Source organism: Periplaneta americana, chromosome 2, assembly GCF_040183065.1.
Source record: "Periplaneta americana isolate PAMFEO1 chromosome 2, P.americana_PAMFEO1_priV1, whole genome shotgun sequence".
NCBI lineage: Eukaryota > Metazoa > Arthropoda > Insecta > Blattodea > Blattidae > Periplaneta > Periplaneta americana.
Genome location: NC_091118.1, coordinates 10,449,299 through 10,466,895, shown reverse-complemented (window position 1 = coordinate 10,466,895; position 17,597 = coordinate 10,449,299). Strand labels below are relative to the sequence as shown.

Sequence of the window (17,597 nt, the reverse complement as noted above, 5' to 3'; positions counted from 1 at the left end):
GTGGCATTCTTGGCTGTTTTGTGTGTTGAGGCTTATCTCTTGGTATTGTTTCTTGATTAATAAGTTGTGAAGGTCCTGTGTCAACACTATCAACTGTAGTTTCCAGAGGGGAAAACCGATTGTTAAGAGTTACAGAAGGATGTACCATATCTTCAAGTTTTGAATAGAAGATTCTGAAATGCTAAATATAGCAGGATTTGGTTTCATCTTGTTAGGTTGATCTTGCTCTTTCGTATCATTACGAATTCGTGAATAAGTCTTCAGATTCGTAGGAAGCTGAAATTTAACACTCTGACGAGGCGGCATTAATTGTGTTTTGTAAATCGTTCATAATATTTTGAATGTGTGGCCCTTCAGCCATGTAAAAGTTTACACTGAACACAATAACTTAATTAAAATTAAAAGAAAAAAAAACAAACAGCAATTCCTTAACACTGAACAAAATAAGATATTTAAACTTTATTTTGTTTCTATATTCCTTAAATATTAAATTAAAATAATAACCTAGACAAAATGTGCTCGTTGTTTACTTTTCACAGCCTTAAAGAATTTGCTTAAAATCAATTGTTATTCTTGTGGATCTGGAGTATTTTGCCACTCTGATAGCAGATGTCTCTGATTCAAGGAACTGTCCTGCCATCTATTACAAGAACATTGAACGATGTGGTGTGTGAGTTCGCCATCTCGGCTTTTTTTAGCCGATGCGCGGCTATTTATTAGTCAATGTGCATTGCCAATATAAGGCCACACAATAATAGATATAACATATTATCACTAATAGCGTCTCCTGTAACATTTTAATGCCTTGCACTTTTGATTAATGAAAAATAATCGCGTTTCAGTCTTTCCACTTATCTAGTTTTCCTTCATTTCATCTTTATCGAAATTACTTTACATTATTAGGGTTGGCAGCATTGTGTCAAAGTTTCGTGTGTAAGTGGCAATTGTAGCGAAGACGAAGTTTATGTTATTCGTTCTCGAATAGAATAATGTTATATTTTCTTTGTGACGTTTTATTAGTCCCTTGTGTTTTCCAATAATACGTGGATCGTTGTGATATCATAGAAATAATTAGTTAAACCGTTTTGTTTTATTAGTTACTGTATTTTGTGTCTTCCTAACCTTCCAGGTAAATATTTGGTCGAGCTTAATATTAACGATTGTTGCTGTTTTCAGAGAAAATATTTCTTGGATTATAAGATTGAAGTGTACGAAATAATATTTACCAATTACTAGCATTGTAACGTTAAAGGCAGTGGCACAGCCAGAATTTTAGAGGAGAGGGTGCTAAAATGAGAAACATGCTTCCAAGAACACGACACTGTTTAAATCATGGCCGTTTACAGCCTATATTGTGAATCAATCTTCCTCAGGCCTATTTGATTGCCATGAGAGGATATTGCTAATACACACAACAAATCGAAGAACTGTTCAATAGTTCATAATTTCCAATCATTCTTGCGAAATTGTTCAACCTATAAATTGCATTTCTTTTTATCGCTGGTTGTATAATACCGTGAATATTACCCATAAATTGAAAAACAAAAGCTTCATAAGCCAAACCACCCCTCTCCGTGGCTGCGCCAGTGGGAAAACGCAAAAAAAGTTACTCAATAAATATTTCTGCGTTGATTTCACCAAAAAAAAAAAAAAACTTAAGCTAGGCCTACACCAAAGGAGGCACATTTTTTTTTTCTTTCATTAACTTAAGTGAGATGTTTATATAGTGATTAAATACGTGGTTTCATTTTTTGCAGCCACAAATAGGCTACTTTCAACATAAAATTCGTTTCATACATAGGCCAGTTTCCCTATTTATATCCTATTGTAATGCACTGTTTTAGCCGCCCTCTTTTCTTGTTATAGTTACTAATATAATATGCGAGGGGTCCAGGACGAATTACTAGGAAAGTGGTCATTTTTCGTATTGTATCCTGGACCTCTCGAGTGTTACATTTGTAAGAAATAGGAGGGGGGAAAGCTAAACAGTGCATTAGAATATATAAAGGTAATTTGCTAGGAGACGTCGTTGCATATAGACCACTTTTACACTAAACTTAACCTTAGTGTATACAACGTACAGTAAAACATTAACCTAACCGATTAAGGAAAAGGTTAGGATAGGTTAGTTTAGGGTTTTAGTATATCTTGCGAAAACAAATTTTAGGTTTAGTGTAAAAGTGGTCTATATGCAACGACGTCTCCTAGCAAATTACCAATATAAGTTACAGGTAAGTGTCAACTATTTTTATGGTGAAAATATTTGTGGCTGCAAATTAAAACCACGTGTTTGTCACTATATACGTCACACAGAAGCCAACGGAGGAAAGAAAAATTGTAACTTATTAGGTGTAACTTTCAAATGTTAAAAAAGACCGAATTCTATATAACGCCATGGGAAACAACGTAGATGTAGCACATGGCGCCTACCGATATTTTATAGTTGGCTATCGTAAATAAATAAATACATACATACAATGTAAGTTGCCAATAATCTCAGGTAAAACATATATTTTACTAACACATACTAAGTAGAAAATAACATAAAATCACACTGTATTTAAATTTGCCGTCTCATTCTGCATTGCATTCGCAGCACTGCAGAATATAATTTCTTAAGTCTTTTCTCTCTCTCTCTCTCTTTTGCACTGTAGCCTCAGGTTTATTGTGGTTATCACTTCTATTCTATGAATGATTGTGTAGCCTAATGGCTGTGCTCTTGTACAAGTACAGCATGCTGTATCATGAACAACCGGTCTATGTTATGGATGATGAAGATGATATCTGAATTACTAAGAATTGATTGTCCGCTGTTGCATTGCACAATTACCGTCAGTTTTCTGTTATTTAATTTCCAGAGAGGAATATCCAATGAATCTAGAACATCGCACAAATCTTTGAAAAATTCTGATGAGTTACTGTGACTTGTTACAGTTTGTGTTAACATTACTGACTGTGCTGATGATTTCTTTTTAACTTCATTCTCGATAGCAAGTTTGCTATTTGCTGCTAGGATGAGGAGTGTGGAAATAAAAGTCAGCATGCAATGGAGAATATCGTTATCTGTACAGAATTTACAGAGTCTTGGAAAATCCTAAAACTTTATTAAGGTTGTCTGCATTCCATTTGTAAAATAAGGAACAGGTGATTGATTTGTGCAGCTTTCTCTCTCTAAAGCCTTGGGACCAGTGGCGGCTGATTGACTGAGGCAAGTGAGGCCGGGCCTCAGTCACTTGGCTTAACTGAAATCAAATTTTGTGTTTTTATACAATGTATTAGTTATTTGAATGAAGCATATATCACTGTAGAAACATTTGAAAACTTTCATGTATATAGACCTGTTTTGCAGTAAAATGAGTTCCTGAGGCCAGGATCGCTCGTGCCAGGTCTGGCTTGTGATGTAAGACCTGTTTTGCAGTAAAATTTGTTCCTGAGGCCAGAATCGTTCGTGCTGGGTCTGGCTTAATGCATTTCATGTCCTTTCGCGGGCTTTGAGTTTACGCTTAAAATGTTGTAGCTGGGGCACAATTCGTTTGGCCTGGTCAGGTTTCACTCCTCACATCCACATTCACTGGCCTCAAGGGTAGAGTGGGGTGGGAATAGCAGTGGTGACTTGTCTTCCTAACTATGCTATAAATAACAAAATTCCAGCTCTTTGGCAGGTAGAGACCCACTCGATTCTCTCCCCTTATGTCTCAGTTTATGACATAAGCGAGGGTGTTCTACTATTGTACTTCGTAGTACAGTAATGAATCTGGGCCAATGTTGTTATGTATTTTGGGAAAATATAAACGGAAACAAAATGAGAGAATAATGCTGGTGCAGTTAATTCATTGTTAGAGTGTCCTTTTTCCAGAAAAAATAATACTGAAAGAAAGGAAGTTTTAAATAAGGAGAGAGACTACTGAGATACCTACGACATCGCTGATAATTTTTCTGACACATAATCTTAAAACGCGAGTCTCTATTGCATCCTGGTATGGGCAACATAAATGGTTATGTGGTAATGTGATGCAAAATAAACTTCTCTTGGCCTTGTTTGTTGCTGTCAAAGGAAAAAATGAAAAGAAAAGAAAGAAAGGGGAATTTCAACACATAATATGGGATGCTTCATCACACTGAAACAATCACTGAAACTCAGGGCATAACAGCTTATTTGGTGAGTGAAATTATTATTTTTCATTGATTAGTAATAAGAATAGAATAATAATAATAATAATAATAATAATAATAATACAGTAATAATGATATTAATAATATAATAACAATAATAATTAATATCATAAACAAACATTTCCTATCGGTGGCACTTAAACTAGTTGCATCTGGCCTCAATGAGGATTTCGATCACCGGCCGCTACTGCTTGGGACTCTTCAAGGATTCAAGCTTACTGTCTGGTCTTGAATTGCTCTTCCATGAAAAATATATTCCATCCTACCTTTGCTGTAAATAAGGATGGCAATTGAACTACAAAATAAAATAAAATTCAATTATATTAAAGTTAAGTAAAACAAAAATTGAAATTAATATCAAAAGTCGCAAAAATGGCAAAGAATGAACTACCAAAATTGAAAAAATTAACCTAAAACGAAACAAGTCCAAAAATGACGAAATTGATCTTAAAAACTGTGAGTCTTACAACCAGAAATCAATCATTAGGATTTATGTACTTATCAACGAAGTCTGCAAATTCTTAGATTAAAAGTAAAATGTTACCAACGTCAGCCCGTGCTGATTATGGTATTGTTCTAACACTGCTGACAGTGCAACATGTGTAAATGAGCAACTGTTGTTTTCCGCGGTCATGAACTTGTAAATTTGTTGCAACTGTCTTCATATCAAGACAAACTTGGCATGTAGAGAGTTGCAATTTACTGAATTGCAAGCAAAAGAAAATCAGTAACAAATGTTAAAGTAACCTAGAAGTGATTTATTTAAAAGTGGAAAGTATCTTGTGAATAGTATTTGTAGGTTTCACTGTTTTCTTGCTTTCTGGTGTGCAGGATGGCAAAACCGAATCCTATTCCAGACCTCAAGCAGCGAGTGAAGACCCTGGAGGGACAGGTTCGTCTGCTGCTTCCTCTCATAGAGGAGGTGAGGGTCCTCAAGGAGAGGTTGGACTCGCGGTCCCTGCATGGCCTGGAGGCAAGGAAGGGAGAGAAAAAGTAGGGAGCAGCAACAACATTGAGGAGCTGAAGGAGAAATTGAAGCTGAGAGAGAGGGAATTAAGAGAAACACAGGCTGAACTGGAAAAACTGAAAGAAGAATCGGAAAGGGTAAGAGTTCCGCTGTTGCCAAATTTACAGTTACTACTGAACAACTTATATTAGGTCACAGTTAAGGCTTTATTCCACAGAACTATTTGCTCATACCAGGCATTCACAAAATGTGTGACGAGGGAAATTGAAAAATATTTAAGACAAATTTGTAGCCATGTACAAAATGCGAAAGATAGAATTAGAAATGTCGTGTTGTTTAGTACAATACATTCAGTAGTTGGTTGTGAGTTATTCTGTTTCTCATCGCACTGTCACCTTACTGATTCGACTAAGTCTTAACCTGATTCCTTCGTGGTTAAAGGAGAAAGTAGAACTGAGGCAGAAATATGAAGGAGAGCGCAAGTTGCGGCTGCAGCAGGAGGAAGTAAGTGATGAGCAGTTACCATGGTTACAGACACAGTAATTGGACAGTTGAGACTACATTAAAGGTTGGACCAGTAAGCACGAAAAACTTTAAAATAGGCAGACATGCAGACACCAAGGCGTGTTCAAATAGGCACTTTATTGAATGATAAATATGAGTACTCCATTATATATCATAATGTAGTGACAGTCTCCCATTGACTGTTTTGTAGAGTATGATATTTTTTAGTGAACAGACATTTCTACGTAATTATGCTCGTTTGGAAGAAGTGTGAAGTTATTGGTATAATGTTTGTTGCAGGTACTGTAATAAAAACGCTAAGGGTCGCTTGAACAATGTTCCATATGTTGATAATTGATGCAAATGGGCCGGTGGAGGTTTCCTGTCCACTGTTGGAGATTTGCTGCACTTTGGGAATGCAATGCTGTACAGCTACCAGTGGAGAAATGACTTAGTAAGTGAAGCCATCCAACAACTAGTAAATGAACAGCAGAGAGGTTTTCAAACTTGGATTGGTAATCTCTTTGTTTATGTTGTTCAATGGTTGAGGTGAGTGACATCATTAGCAGACAATGCTTTAGATTATTTCTGTGGATAATTTTGGGTAATGTTGCCATACTTAGACAGCCTCAGTCCTAGTAGATAGGGAAGTTTATCTTGGAGAAAATGCTTATACAGGGTGATTCAGAAAAAGCGTGCAACAATTAAACAGAAACTAGGGAATGCTGTATAGAACATTCTGACATAGGAACTTGGGGCCTGCAAAGTCCCAAAAAACGAGATATGAACTTAAACCTATCATTGTCACTGTTTTCCATATCATTTACATTTATTTACACTTACTTAAATGACTTTCAGAGAACCCGCAGGTTCACTGCTGCCCTCACATAAGCCCGCCATTGGTCCCTGTCCTGAGCAAGATTAATCCGTTCTCTACCATCATATCCCACCTCCCTCAAATCCATTTTAATATTATCTTCCCATCTACGTCTCGGCCTCCCCAAAGGTCTTTTTCCCTTCAGTCTCCCAACTAACACTTTATATGCATTTCTGGGTTCGCCCATACGTGCTACATGCCCTGCCCATCTCAAACGTCTGGATTTAATGTTCCTAATTATGTCAGGTGAAGAATACAATGCGTGCAGTTCTGTGTTCTGTAACTTTCTCCATTTTCCTGTAACTTCATCCCTCTTAGCCACAAATATTTTCCTAAGCACCTTATTCTCAAATACCCTTAACCTATGTTCCTCTCTCAAAGTGAGAGTCCAAGTTTCACAACCATAAAGAACAACCAGTAATATAACTGTTTTATAAATTCTAACTTTCAAATTTTTTGAGAGCAGACTAGATGACAAAAGCTTCTCAACCGAATAATAACAGGCATTTCCCATATTTATTCTGTGTTTACTTTCCTCTCGAGTGTCATTTATATTATTTGTTACTGTTGCTCCAAGGTATTCGAATTTTTCCATTTTTCCAATGGATAAATTTCCAATTTTTATATTTCCATTTCGTACAATATTCTCGTCACGAGACATAATCATATACTTTGTCTTTTCGGGATTTACTTCCAAACCTATCTCTTTACTTGCTTCAAGTGAAATTTTCATGTCTTCGCTAATATGTTTTCGCGGGATATCAGCCGAGTTAAGATTTTGGAATGCTCCAAGCTTTCGACTGCTATCTCTGCAGCCATCTTCAGGGAAGTGATGTCCGAACAGAAAGTCGAAAGGTTATATAGATGTGGCTGTCTCAGGTGAAACGGGATTGGTTGGCGGATCGGCCAATCCGGGGCCGGGAATTGTCATCGCTCGTAAGCTCCGCCCCTCCCGGGATTGCTGCGTGAAGTTTGGCGGGCGGCGAGCCCTGTAAGAAGAACCACCACGCTGCTGAAATCTTCCTCGCTGCCTGCCGAGGTTATAAAAGTTCTACTACCACACTCGGCCACACCACCTCGGATTTACGGGCTCCCCAAGATCCACAAACAAGGGCTACCATTACGACCCATTGTTAGCACCATCGGGTCGCCCACATACCACCTGGCCAAGCATCTAACCAACATGCTCCAACCCCTGATTGGAACGTGTGAACATCATGTGAAAAACTCTACAGAATTTGTTAGAATTATGGAGAACATCACAGTGGTCCCATCAGATCTACTAGTGAGCTTCGATGTAATTTCACTCTTCACAAAGGTTCCGATAAAAGAGGCTCTTGAACTGGTAGCGGAACAATTCCCGGATGATATTCTGCAACTCTTCCGACTGGCCTTGACTACTACTTACTTCACGTACAACAGTGAGTTCTACGAACAAACCAACGGCGTGGCAATGGGCTCCCCGCTGTCACCTGCTATTGCTAACTTTTACATGCAGCACTTCGAACACCAGGCCCTAGACTCAGCCACACACAAGCCGAGCCACTTCTTCCGCTACGTAGACGACACCTTCGTGGTCTGGCCGCACGGACAAGACAAGCTACAAGAGTTCCTACAACATCTCAACAGCATCCACGCGAATATCCAGTTCACCATGGAGGTGGAGTCAGAGGGCTCACTGCCGTTCCTGGATATCCACATACACAGGAAAGCAGATGGTACTCTCGGACATGGCGTGTATAGAAAGCCGACGCACACAGATCTGTACCTGAATGCACTCAGCCTCCACCACCCTTCGCAGAAGAAGTCCGTCCTGACTAGTCTACTACATCGCGCCATAGTCATTTCCGATATCAACAACTTGCCTGCAGAAATGGACCATCTTCGTAGAACACTACAACAAAACAACTACAGCCGGAGAGACATCAGCAAAGCCCTCAAACAAGTTACCACGAGATGTAACACAATAGACTTAGACAGCAAGCAAGAACCGACAAAGAAAGCTTTCATTCCATTCTGCGGGAGCGTGTCACACAAAATAAGCAGAATCCTCCAGAAAGTTAATATCAAAACCATCCATAAACCACAGAGCAAAATCCGGAGTCATCTACGTCAGGTTAAAGACAGTCAGGGCTTAAGGACTCCAGGGATTTACAAGATTCCATGCGAGTGTGGCGAAGTATACATAGGGCAGACTGGCCGCACAGTAGAAGACAGAATCAAAGAACATAAGAGGAACCTGAGGCTGTATTACCCGGAAAAATCTGCAGTGGCGCAACACAGCATAGAAAAGGAGCATAAAATACTGTTTGACCACACCAAGGTCATTAACAAATCAAGCCACTACTGGGATCGTACAATCAAGGAGGCCATAGAGATCAAGCTGGAGAAAAACAACTTTAACAGAGACAGTGGACTCCAGCTCAGTCAGGCATGGACACCGGCCTTAGACCAACTCAGGGCCTCTTACAATCAAGGTCATGAAGATCACGGACCGAGGACGGCAACCGATTCCAACCGGCGGAACAGGGCTCGCCGCCCGCCAAACTTCACTCAGCAATCCCGGGAGGGGCGGAGCTTATGAGCGATGACAATTCCCGGCCCCGGATTGGCCGATCCGCCAACCAATCCCGTTTCACCTGAGACAGCCACATCTATATAACCTTTCGACTTTCTGTTCGGACATCACTTCCCTGAAGATGGCTGCAGAGATAGCAGTCGAAAGCTTGGAGCATTCCAAAATCTTAACTCGGCTGATATCCCGCGAAAACATATTAGCGAACCAACGCCGAGAAAGCCTCAAATCATACATTTTCATGTCTTCTCTAATAGTTTGTGGATTTTCTCCTAACATATTCACGTCATCCACATAGACAAGCAGCTGATGTAACCCGTTCAATTCCAAACCCTCTCTGTTATTTCGGACTTTCCTAATGGCATATTCTAGCGCGAAGTTGAAAAGTAAAGGTGATAGTGCAATATCTCAAAGAATAAATCTTGAAATTAATGACATTATTTACGATTCTTCCTCTATACTGTAAGTTCGAATTAGAGTGTTGTTGAATGGATTTTTCACAGCAACATGAACCTTAAAAATGCAGTTATCTCAAGACCTTAAATTTTCAGTTGTTTCCCTTTTGAAGTGGCTCGTCCTTATCTCCTTAATTGATTTCGCAGATCCAAGTTCTCTATATCAAAATGTTTTGTAGAGCATGCTCTATTTCCTGTTCAATTTTGCACGTTTTTTCTGAATCGCCCTGTATAGTCTTAGTCCCGAGTTGAATCCTCGCCTATCTGTTAGTCACGTTCATTCTCCACGCGAATATTAGATATTTTGATTTTCTGTGTCTGTTTTCCTAGGACAACAAACTGTACCCACCCGGTTACCTGCGATTCAAGACGTTGAGGGAAATGTGGACCGTGCAGCCAAAAACCACAATGAAGTGGGGACGCAGTGACGGGTACGGCATGGTCTGGGTTGTGGTGCCGGCCGTTCAGGAGCACGGAGGCGGAGATACCCAGAGATTTGCAGTGGGGCACACTGGTGGTGCAGTTGGTGCGTCCAGTGTCTTGTTGATGGTGCCTGTTACTCCATCTGAGTCATCTTCTAAAACTCTCACAGAAGGGCCTCTGTCAGACAGTGCAGCAGAGATCTGTATTCCTTCAGGCGTGACGGTTGCTGTTATAGTGAACATACAGGACGTAGGACTGCAGCACTTGGCCCTTGATGTTGCAGCCATTTTCTGTGAAGCATTGAAGCCATCTTGAAACACTGCTACTCATTGTGGTTGCATTGCCTTCAGTTCGTAACTGCTGTTTGCTTGCAGTTGACTTCTCAACTCCTGGACTGCAGTTACCATTCATTTTATATTTGACGGATGTGAAGCTTTGCTTCAAAATGTATTTTACGACATATAAGGAACATAGCTTAGTATGGAATATTTAAGCGACAGAAAACAAATATGCGTGGTATTGGATTCTAGTGTGAGACCAAGCAGGGTTGATTCCTGACAGAAATTAATGTTACTAGATCTTCCAGGTAATATCAAAATTGGAAATTTATCCTTTGAAGAGGTGGAAAAATTCAAATATCTTGGAGCAACAGTAACAAATATAAATGACACTCGGGAGGAAATTGAACACAGAATAAATATGGGAAATGCCTGTTATTATTCAGTTGAGAAGCTTTTGTCATCCAGTCTGCTGTCAAAAAATCTGAAAGTTAGAATTTATAAAACAGTTATATTACCAGTTGTTCTGTATGGTTGTGAAACTTGGACTCCCACTTTGAGAGAGGAACATAGGTTAAGGGTGTTTGAGAATAAGGTGCTTAGGAAAATATTTGGGGCTAAGAGGGATGAAGTTACAGGAGAATGGAGAAAGTTACACAACACAGAACTGCACGCATTGTATTCTTCACCTGACATAATTAGGAACATTAAATCCAGACGTTTGAGATGGGCAGGGCATGTAGCACTTATGGGCGAATCCAGAAATGCATATAGGGTGTTAGTTGAGAGGCTGGAGGGAAAAAGACCTTTGGGGAGGCCGAGACGTAGATTGGAAGATAATATTAAAATTGGATTTGAGGGAGGTGGGATATGATGATAGAGAACGGATTAATCTTGCTCAGGATAGGGACCAATGGCGGGCTTATGTGAGGGCGGCAATGAACCTCCGGGTTCCTTAAAAGCCAGTAAGTAAACCACAGGATGCAAGTTGAAATCATTTTCAACAGTTACTGTGATGTACCAAAGTATATAATGGAGTTTCAGAGCAGTAATTCTGTGGTACGATACACGAGGGTAGGTCAACAAAGGGGAACATAGTAAGTAGAACTTAAAAATGAGAAGAATTCAATCTGGCATCGAGACGAATCCGGGTGTGGCTTAGTGGATAAAGCACCAGCACGTAAAGCTACAAATCAGGTTCGAGTCCCAGTGTGGGAGAGAATTTTTCTCCACTCTACTGATTCTTCACCATATGGAAACACAGAATTACTTCACTGAAATGCCATATGAGCCGATCAGAGCAGAAGTGGTGTAAGTCAAAATTGGGTAATGAGGTGTAAAGTAAAAATTCTGTAAAATACAGCACAAAGTAGCAATTAATATGTCCTTCGTGCTGTCCATTGACTACTACTTTCTTCTTCTCAAGGCACTACAACTTCAAAATTGAATGTCTTGGCCTTCTCAACAATTTTTTTTCCATTCTTTTAACATGGCCAAACCAACTTAATTGCTATGTATGCAGACGATACAGCTATTTATGCAACCCATCGCAACATTAACATAGCCTCAAATCACCTTCAGGTAACCTTAAACATCATATGCCCTTGGCTTGAAAATTGGCGCATCGCACTGAACTACAATAAATGCAAAGCAATGATATTTACTTTGTGTCGTCCTGCTAATCCTCCATGCATAAATCTTTCAACCAACGTGTTACCGTGGAAACCAAAGGATGAAGCTGTAAAATATCTTGGAGTGCACTTTGATCACCGTCTATCATGGAAACATCACATCAACAACAAACTTAAATTGGCCTGCTCAAGACTCGCTAAATTATATCCGCTCCTCAACAAGAAATCATCTCTAAAGCTACAAAATCGCATGCTACTTTACACATCTCTATTACGACCTCTACTGCTTTATGCCTGTCCTGTCTGGGGAGGAGCTGCAATAAGTGAAATTAAACACATCCAGTCCTTTCAAAATAAAGTCCTACGAATTTCACTCAATTCTCCTTGGTTTGTCCGTAACAGCCAACTACACAGAGAAACTGGTATTGACACAGTCAAACAGTTTATTCATTCACAAGCTAAGGAGTTCTATAACAACCTAGAAAATGTTCCAGGTGCCGTCCACTACTCTCTCGGAAGGAAGTCCACATTTCCCACCAGAATCAAGACCCGACTTCCAATGGACCTCATATTATAATCAAAATTTATCATCACACCAACCATAATTAACAATTATTTTTGTTCATTGAGGAGCCCAATCTAGGCTGCCCTCAATTCAGTGTCATGTATTGTATTTATATTTTATTTAGAAATGATCTTATAGCGCTAAATGCACTGATCGATCAATAAATTATTTAAAAAATAAACCAACTTAACCTCATAGCCCTGATGAAGTTTATTATATTTTGATTGTATATTAACTCATTTAGTTCTTTGTTAGTTTTTATTCTCCAATTGCCATTTCTATCCTTGGAGGTCCAAAGATTCTTCTTAAAATCCTCCTTTCAAAAATTAACAATTTTTGTTTGATTGATTCTTTCAATACCCAAGTTTCACAGGCGTAGGTGACAGCTGGTCTTATTATAGTCCAATATAATCTTAATATTTGGCTTCTTTTGTTATTAGTTTGCTTTTAAATAAAAGCTTTCGTTGGCAAAATAGGCTCTGTTACCATTTGTAATTCGTATCCACTGACTACTAATAGTTTAAATAAATTGAATATTAATTGCTACTTTGCGCTGTATTTTACAGAATGTGTACTTTAACCCTCATTACCCATTTTTGACTTACACCACTTCTGCTCTGAACAACGGTTCATGTACTTCGGTACATCATAGTAATATGATAAAGAGTAATCACTTTGTGATTCAAGATGGCGCCATATTCCGTTGGACCCCGGCCATTCAGTCACTCGTAATGACTGCACCTCTGTACTTGTGGTTGGACATTGTATCTACTGTCACACATATTGCAACACGGTACATGAGGTTAGGCCAAAAGATGGGAACACAGTAGGTAGAACTTAAACTGAGAAGGATTCCATCCAGCATCGGAACTTGAATCCAATGTGGCTTAGTGCCAGCACATAAAACTGGAAACCTGGGTTGAGTCCCGGCACCGGAGAGAATTTTTCTCCGTTCTACCAATTCTTAACCATTTTCAACAGTGGTTTGAAACATTTTACCGTTTTAAAACAGCTTTATTTGAATTTTAAACTCGCGCTGAATATTTAACAACAGCTGACCATTTCATACTACAAAAATGCCTACCATCTTAGCGATATAGAAGTTATTGGTCTGTTTACTGGTGTAAGAGGAACCATCACCACTCCTCTCCTTTCTTTCTCCAAATACTTTCAAATACAAACCACCATCATTAAAGATGTGGATGTTGAGTCATTGAAGCTATCAGTTTGTATCCTGCGACATCATCTTTATTCCACATCCTGAGTTACTTTTCTAGTACCATTTTCTTCATTCCTTTAGCACATTAAATTTTATATTGATCACTATATTCTAAAATTCCTGATTTGTTATCATGTTTTATTCGATTGTAATCTTATTTCCATTATTGTAGTCCACACCTGTGGAGTAACGGTCAGCGCGTCTGGCCACGAAACCAGGCGTCCCGGGTTCGGATCCCGGTTGGGGCAAGTTACTTGGTTGAGGTTTTTTCCGGGGTTTTCCCTCAATCCAATATGAGCAAATGCTGGGTAACTTTCGGTGCTGGACCCCGAATCATTTCACCAGCATTATCACCTTCATTTCATTCAGACGCTAAATAACCTAGATGTTGATACAGCATCGTAAAATAACCCAATAAAATAAATAAATAAAATCCATTATTGTCATATGGCAACCTCCCAAGTTGGGGAATACATAAATTTTAGTTCAGTAATAATCATCATCCAAACAAGTATAAGGCCCAAGGCCCTTTACGATCACAGTGTTTTCCGAGAACAGAGAAAACAGGTGAATGGCTCTTCACCAGATCTTCATAACAGCATCTTGGAAAGGGTCGGCAGTTCACAGTAAACAAGTCATCGTCATGGCAACCAGCTTTGTTTACTGAAGGCGAAAAGGAAAGTCTCCTCCGAACCTTCAGCATTTAAATCTCTCACTGCCTGATCTGCTGGCCACGTGACCTGTCTGGTGAGGAGTTCTTCTGAAGTACCCCAGAAAGAGGTTAACTGGGCAGATTAAGCCAAGCAAGACAGATTAAAAAGTAGAGCAACATACGGTTTAGTAAGGAATGCATTTTATTTTAATTTATTGATAAAATATATTTATTTTATTAAAGCACAAAAAAAGGGGTGAAGGTGGCCCTCACAGACTTCACTTGAATAGCCGCCACTGCAATAAGTGCGTCTTACATGTTGTAAAATACGGTCTTTCATTGTAGATTTTATAGTAAAGGACAAAAACTGAGTGTTCCTCATTCATTATTTCTCCACGGTGAAGGTGAGTGGATGCCAGTTTAGCTGTTTACGCACAGAGTTTGTACAGTCAGGTATAAAGACAACTCAAGCACCAGGCACAATTCAGAGAGTATAAACAACATGGCGGACGTCATTATAGAAAAATGTGTATTTATATTTTGTTAAAAGGAATTATGAAATATTTTAATAATTCACCTAGAAACATGATGAAACTATTTTTCACTATGTAATAGAAGGGACATTTCTTGTTAATCCAGGGTTATGTTAAGAGTCTTTACGCAGTGATTTTTTATTGTGGTCATTAGTTCATATCATTCATCATAGATGCTGTCTTCCAGTAATACATATCCATGTTATGTAACATTTTCTTATTAACATGTTAAGATTTCGAAGTTTCATCAGTATTTTTCAGATTCTTTTGCTTTTCTTTGCTGGGGTCGGCCTCAGTAGCATAATTAGTATAGCGCTGGCCTTCTATGCTCGAGATTGCAGGTTCGATCCCGACCCAGGTCGATGGCATTTAAGTGTGTTTAAATGCGACAGGCTCATGTCAGTAGATTTACTGGCATGTAAAAGAACTCCTGCGAGACAAAATTCTGACACACCGGTGACGCTGATATATCCTCTGCAGTTGCTAGCATCGGTAAATAACCATAATTTAAATTTAAATTTCTTTGCTGGGCTGATGACCTAGGAACAGATAATCTGGAAGCAAAGATAATTTAAAAAATCCTGCTTTTACTGTAGGTATTTGCAAGGATCATGTTTCCAATTAGAAGTGAATTCAGTTTGTGGTCCCCTCCGAAGCACTTCCACAACACATATTGTCATTCTTTCCTTTAAAGACGTAAATGTGTCCAGAAGTAGATCAGGAAGTAAGACTAAATTTTTTTATTGTTTTTTTAATTAATTATTTAGCTAAAATCATGCATGGTTAATCTGCAAAACAAGTAATTCCCACACGAATAATTGGGAGCATGCTGTAACATTTAAATTCTTTTTGTTTCTTTTCATATGAAAATTTGACGAGTTTGTGAATAATCATATCAGCTTCACACTCCATTGATTAACGTGCTTATTATAAGTTTAGTACAAAGAAACAACTAACTAATTCCCATTAAGTGATCCACATGCTCGACATTTATGTCAGATTATATTTGAATTCATAATAAATGTGAATTTTTAATGGATATATTAAAGAATTTTGTTGTATTTTCGATATCGACTGTCCATTGTTCACTGCCTACTTCATTTTGTTGTTATTGCTTAGCAATTCTGGAACAGCTGACTGACGTGCTATTCATTTGTTTTTATATGAGGTTTCTGTTACCTTTCAGATCTCGTTTCTCTTCATATACAAATATTACTACATTCATTACACACCATTGCTCAATCTCTTCCTTTTTCAAAATATATTTAAACTTTTTCTGTTTCTTTTCATATGAAAACTTGAGCTTTTTTTGTGAATAAACATATCAGTTGTACACTCCATTGTCTCATCATAAGTTTAGTAGAAAAAAGTACAACTAATTAATAAATTCATTACTTATTAAAATGATACATATGCTTGTTGAAGATTTTTACAACACAGTTTGTGTCAAATTATATTTTAATTCACAATAAATGTGGGTTTTTAAGGGATATATTGAATTCAGTTGTATTTATGTTTTTGACTGTCCTTTGTTCACTGCCTGTTTTATTTTGTTATAGCTTAGCAATTCTTGAACAGTTGACTGATTTGCAGAAACTCTATTCTTTTTTTCTTTTTTTTTTTTAATGTGAGATTTCTGTAACTTTCAGATGTTTCTCTGAAATATATTTAAATTATATTTTTATCTTTCCATATGAAAACTTGAGTTTGTTTGTGAATAATATTATTACCTTTATACCCCATTTAACTGCTTATCACAAGTTTTGTACAAAGAAATGTAATTAGTTTCTATTAAAGAGCTCCACAGTTTATGTAATATTGTATTTTAATTCACAATAAATATGGATTTTTAATGGATATATTAAATTTTGTTGCATTTACGTTATCGACTGTCCATTGTTCACTGCCTGCTTCATTTTGTTGTTATTGCTTAGCAATTCTGGAACAGCTGACGTGCAAGAACTCACAATTAATTTTTTTTATACTAGATTTCTGGAATTTTCAGATCTTGATTCTGTTGATGTATAAATATGACTACATAATAAATTACATGAACTGCTTATTTGTGAATAACTCTTTACCCATGTGATTCATTGCTGACTGGACATACAGACTGACTAAACTGGTACATAACTATATCATCACAACAGTTCATCTCATCTGGTTTCCACTTGCCTTTGCCAAAATATACCTCATAGGATATTATAAAGAGGAACGTGTTTTATTGAATTCTGATTTTGTTGTAAAGAGACGTAAACCAATATGAAGTAATGTCAAACTCTGTTTTTCCCACAAGTGATATAATGTTTTCGATGCATTTTAAATAATAAAGTAATTGAAAAAATAAGAGGAACATTTCATTATTTTCAAAATAGACAAATACAATCTGAAACTTAGCATCATGTGAGACTATCTGCAGAGAAATTATTTGTATTTCCTTTGGAGAATATTACAAGCGTTTCCTGGAAATTGTTAACTTCATCGACACTGTTTTGAGAGGTAGTACTATAAATAAGCACTACTCTTGTCAAACTCTCGGCTCTTCCTGAAAAATCTATGTTTCATATTAGTGACTTACCTAGCCTAAAGATGGGGGCACTTACACCACATGATTTAGTTCCAGTCATTTTAAGAAGTGCTGTTGGTGTGGTTGGGGGAAGGTTTGGACATGTGTCAGAACGGTTTGTGGTGTATTTTGTTCATTCATTGTGTATATAATCACTCAAAAAGTACTGAAAATATTTT

General features: G+C 38.0%; 1 protein-coding gene across 3 annotated transcripts; it reads left to right on the top strand.

Moving 5' to 3' along the window:
• The first annotated feature begins 650 nt into the window (after positions 1-650).
• Positions 651-16,709, top strand: LOC138713123 (uncharacterized). Of its 3 annotated transcripts, XM_069844914.1 has the most exons (4): positions 1,136-4,159; positions 5,005-5,277; positions 5,582-5,644; positions 9,882-16,709. In XM_069844914.1, the coding sequence occupies exons 1-4, from the start codon at positions 4,106-4,108 to the stop codon at positions 10,287-10,289; spliced, it is 798 nt and encodes a 265-aa protein (XP_069701015.1). In that variant the 5' UTR covers positions 1,136-4,105; the 3' UTR covers positions 10,290-16,709. The 3 variants fall into 3 exon arrangements, 2 of the variants coding, with proteins under 2 accessions (XP_069701015.1, XP_069701024.1); XM_069844923.1 differs by lacking the exon at positions 5,582-5,644; XR_011335792.1 differs by lacking the exons at positions 1,136-4,159; positions 5,582-5,644; positions 9,882-16,709 and adding an exon at positions 651-1,129 and having other exon boundaries at positions 5,005-5,141.
• Positions 16,710-17,597: the final 888 nt, after the last annotated feature.

Excerpts from the sequence above, each read along its gene's own strand:
- LOC138713123 (XM_069844914.1), top strand. The coding sequence starts at position 4,106 with ATGCTTCATCACACTGAAACAATCACTGAAACTCAGGGCATAACAGCT. Across the intron at positions 5,278-5,581 it reads TGAAAGAAGAATCGGAAAGG|GAGAAAGTAGAACTGAGGCA; the intron begins GTAAGAGTTCCG and ends TCGTGGTTAAAG. Across the intron at positions 5,645-9,881 it reads TGCGGCTGCAGCAGGAGGAA|GACAACAAACTGTACCCACC; the intron begins GTAAGTGATGAG and ends CTGTTTTCCTAG.